Genomic DNA, 4,148 nt, shown 5'->3' with positions numbered 1-4,148 from the left:
TGAGGCACCGATGGCTCTTCATGTTTACTGTACTGCTCAGTTTTACACAGAGGGTGATACTGAGATGGGGGGTTGAATTTGGCCTTCAAGGAGTCAGATGCACAGTGCTTACCTGAAGAAGTAAAACCAGCATTTCCTTGGGGAACCACATACTTTTCCACTTGTTTACTGTTTGCAGGCTGGGTGTTGGGCCTAGATATGACTGTTTGGGTAGGCGTTAGGCTTCTGTTAAAGCTTCCTGCTTGCATAAGTTTGGAGTTTACGTCATATTTACTCTTTAACTGAGACTGTTGTGCTGCTATGCTGTACTGCTCTTGGGTATTGTTCAGTTTGGCCGGCCTGTACCCATCGAGACCTGATGACCGTGGACCACAGTGGCCAAATGAATGGCTGTCCTTAGACTGGTGCATATTCCCAGGCTTAGTAGACATCCCAACAGGGGAAGAATTGCTTTTGGATCCTGGCAACGCACTTGGCACTTGAGTGCGTGTAAATCTGGCAATGGGCAAAGGGTGGCATTCTTTACCCCCAAGGACAGGAGGAGGGCCAGTGCGTCCATTTCTTGCCAGGAAAACCATGTTGTTCTTAATACTCTTGAATCCATTTTGTTGAACCCATGGAGGAACCATTGAGTTACAGCTGACTTTGTGCAAAATTCTTTTGTGCATCCACAGGACTTCAGGGTAATAGGTCTTGTGATTGCAGAAAGGACACGGATGGACAATCAAAGCAGCCTGCAAGGATGAGGTAAAACCCTTATTGCATAAATCATCCCTTGTTGATTTCTCACTCAAATCTAGCAGAACCATTTCTTGGGCCTCTGCACCTTTTTCTACCATGGGGTGCTCTCTACATGGCAAGTTTTCTTTAGAGTGACTAGCCTGCATTTCCACTGAGGTTTTCAAATCTGTTACCATGCCTGAAGGTGTTTGGCCCCTGCCAGAAGCAAGGTCAGCAATGCTGCTGGAGCAAGGAGGCTCTTGGCTTTGTCGAAATGCTGGCATCTTTAAGCCTGGAGAACATCTCTGATCTTTGTATTCTGGAAAGGGCTCTTTGATCTTGTTTTCCAGTGCAGATATCAAAGCTGGTATCTCTGCTTTAGATTCATTGGCATCACTTTCTCTGGCATTGTCGCTTCCAAGTTTAGGAACCTCGTCCACCTGAGATGTCATCATCGGTGTCTGTCCTTGAGAAAGACTGCAGTGGTACGACTTTCCACCTGAATTAGACAAATGAAAAACCAAGTTTATCATTTTATGTTAAAAGAACATACCAAAACATCAAAATTTGACTTTAAAATAAGAGGAGGGAAGCAAACTCTGGAAAGTTTTTCCATTATTAGCATCATAATGACATACAACAAATTAAATGCACTGTTATAAGTAGAAAAATCATGGCAATAAGATGCTGAGTTCAATTTACTTTGAAAACATCACTGTGAAATTTGGACAAACTATCTGATGCTGCATGTTCATGACATTTTAAAGAAAGAGCAGCTCAATAATCCACACTTGTTAAAATTCTGTGAGAGAGAGAGATAAACAAATATGCAGCTATTTAATGCTTTAACCAAAACAAAGATAATGGAGCCAGATAAGAATATACTAGTTAAAGGTCTGTCAGTGTTTCCATTACAAGCTGCTATTTTCAAAGGGTTTATAACACCAATAAAAATTGGTTCAACACTGAAACCTAACATACAAGCTCTTATAGCACATATAGCAAATACAGTAAATTGTTCACTTAACAGAGACCTTTGCAATGCCCAAGTATAACAGGATGAATTATACAGCCTAAATTCTGTAACTTAGTATTCCTGATTTACCTGTCTGTTTTTATTTTATAACTTGGCACATTTTAACAACATTTCATATAGCCTTACAACTAGTAGATTTGCTGTAGGAAAAGATTTGAACATTTTTACATACTGAAAATACAGAACTAAAACTGGACTTTAAATTTTTTGTATTTTCTTCCCCTCCCCCCTCCCCATTCTCAAACTTGTAAGCCGAAGGATGTTTTATCTACCAAAAACTTCAGAAACGGAACAGAATAGAACTGGGTACATTTTATGACTGTTCAGAGGGAAAGGAGGTGAGGGAAACAGCATTTGTTTTACTTAGAACATTCCTAACTCCAACAGTTCTCAAAACACTTATCTTTAAGAGCTACTGATAAAGTCTTTGAATCACTCCAAATCAGTTCACAATCAATTCCAGAGAGATTTTCATCACAGCAGTAATGCTTACTTCACTGAATCCATTTAACACGTAACTGAATTGAATCATCTGACAAACTTTCAGTTTCAATTAACATGCAGTTAATGAGCCACTGTTAAGCAAGTATAAGAAAACTAAGTTCCATCTAAATAGTCACCAATCCAAAATGATCACCATAACTGTGGGAGTGGTGAAGAAGAAAAAGGAATGAACTGTTCTATAGTTGCATATCCTCTCACATCAACTCATAAAAACCAGTGCTTTAGAAAATCAAGCACGGTTCTTTAATATAACATCGGTGCCATAGGCACTATTCTAAATGGCACAATGTAGCAAGTATATCTTTGGTTGAAGTTTCACTGCAAATAAAGTCTATTTAACCTCAGTTTCAATTCAGGCAAAAAGTCTTAAGCTTTTTGTTAATTTGGCGTAATTAGGTTAAAAATAACCCACAGATTTGCAGTCTTGCAGGGTTGAATGCTCACTCTGTTAAGATCATTTTCCTTTCAAATTCTCAAAGGGGCAAAGTCTGAAAAAACTTGTTTTTCCTGTGTTACAAGCAGCAAGGTTTTCTGAAAGCACATGCCCAACACTACAAGGTACATTTGCAATTTGAAACAAAGACACTGCATGAGCAGTGTAATTTGACACCGTACATCTGTGTTATTTTCAAAGCACATCTGTCATAGCCCAAAATATTTGTGCTCTTAAACAAGATTTTAAGGCTTCATTTTATAATTCCAAGTGGTGGGTCCTTTGATCAACATTCCAAATAATAAATTAAAGTAAATCATAAACCATTCAATTGTAGCAGTAATCAATAGAGACTGCACCAGCCTAATGGTTAAATTAAGCTCAGTAAGATAAGCAAGGGATTCAAGACAAACCATGGGACTGTTGGCTCGCTGGGTCTGTAGATTTGGGAAACGATGGTTAGCTGCCAATGAATCTGAATTGGACCATTATGATAAACTGAAACCAGGGACCAACTGCTTTATTACCGTGCAGCCCTGTGTGAATCAGACCCTTGATGTATTCCGACTCTGGAAAGACTTAAATACCTTGCCATGTCAGCAAAGGTTACTGAACTGAACTATCATGCAGTAGCAATATGATCAGTTTGCAGCTGGACATGGGAGATGACAGGGAGACTGCAACCCAGAGGGGAAAGAGAGCTCTCCCATAAAATCTAATAAGCAGGGATCCGAGTTTTCCATTTCCCATAGAAAAAACAGAGAAAACCACAGATTCCCTGTTTTTATCAGAGAAAACACGGACTTCCCGTTTTAGCAGAGAAATCCGCAGATTCTCCCCTTTTGCAAAGAGCTCTTGCAAGCTGGAACAAGCCTGTAAGAGCTAATTGCAGAAAGGGTGGGAAATCCCCAGCCCTGCCTGGAGTTGCCATTTGCCCCTAGAGACAAGTGCAGCTTTGGGGCTGTGGGACAGGGCTGGGGAAAGTGGCTGAGGGACCAGGGGGTGCTGTGGCCCCAGGTGGCACACCACAGCCAGGTGCAGGGCCAGGGGCTGAGGGCAGAGGTGCCCGTCTGCGGGATGGGGGGGGGCTTTATGGGTAAGCAATGCGGGGTGCACATGTTGCCCAGCTGGCTGCCCAGGGGCGGAGGAGGCTGGCATGCAGCCCGCTGTCAAGCTCCATGGCCGGCTCTGCAGCAGCAGCAAGGGATAGGGTAGAGGGGGGACGACGGACGGGGTGGGGCTCGCATGCAGCCATCCCCACCACCATCCCGCACCACCACCACACTGTCGCTGCCCCCTGCGCTCGGCCGCACGGCTCCAAGCATGGCTCCACGGCAGCGTGGGGAGGTTTTGTACACAGCAGCCCTCGCTGCTGGCACACAGCGGCTACTGGTGCTTACCTGTGGGGCCATGCCAGCAGTGAGGGCTGTTGCACACAAAACCTCCCTGCGCCAC

General features: G+C 43.2%; 1 protein-coding gene across 1 annotated transcript in view; it reads right to left on the bottom strand.

Moving 5' to 3' along the window:
- The window catches only part of ZNF516 (zinc finger protein 516), a 165,773-nt gene that overhangs the window by 20,940 nt on the left and 140,685 nt on the right, over positions 1 to 4,148 (bottom strand). Inside the window, 2 exon segments of the mRNA XM_025192511.1 lie at position 1; positions 3 to 1,219. The exon segment at position 1 is cut by the window's left edge and continues 276 nt beyond it. Coding sequence (XP_025048296.1) covers position 1; positions 3 to 1,219 — 1,218 coding nt within the window.

Source organism: Alligator sinensis, unplaced genomic scaffold (genome assembly GCF_000455745.1).
Source record: "Alligator sinensis unplaced genomic scaffold, ASM45574v1 scaffold411_1, whole genome shotgun sequence".
Lineage (NCBI taxonomy): Eukaryota > Metazoa > Chordata > Crocodylia > Alligatoridae > Alligator > Alligator sinensis.
Note: the sequence above shows the minus strand (reverse complement) of the source record. Positions and strands in the feature narration are given on the sequence as shown.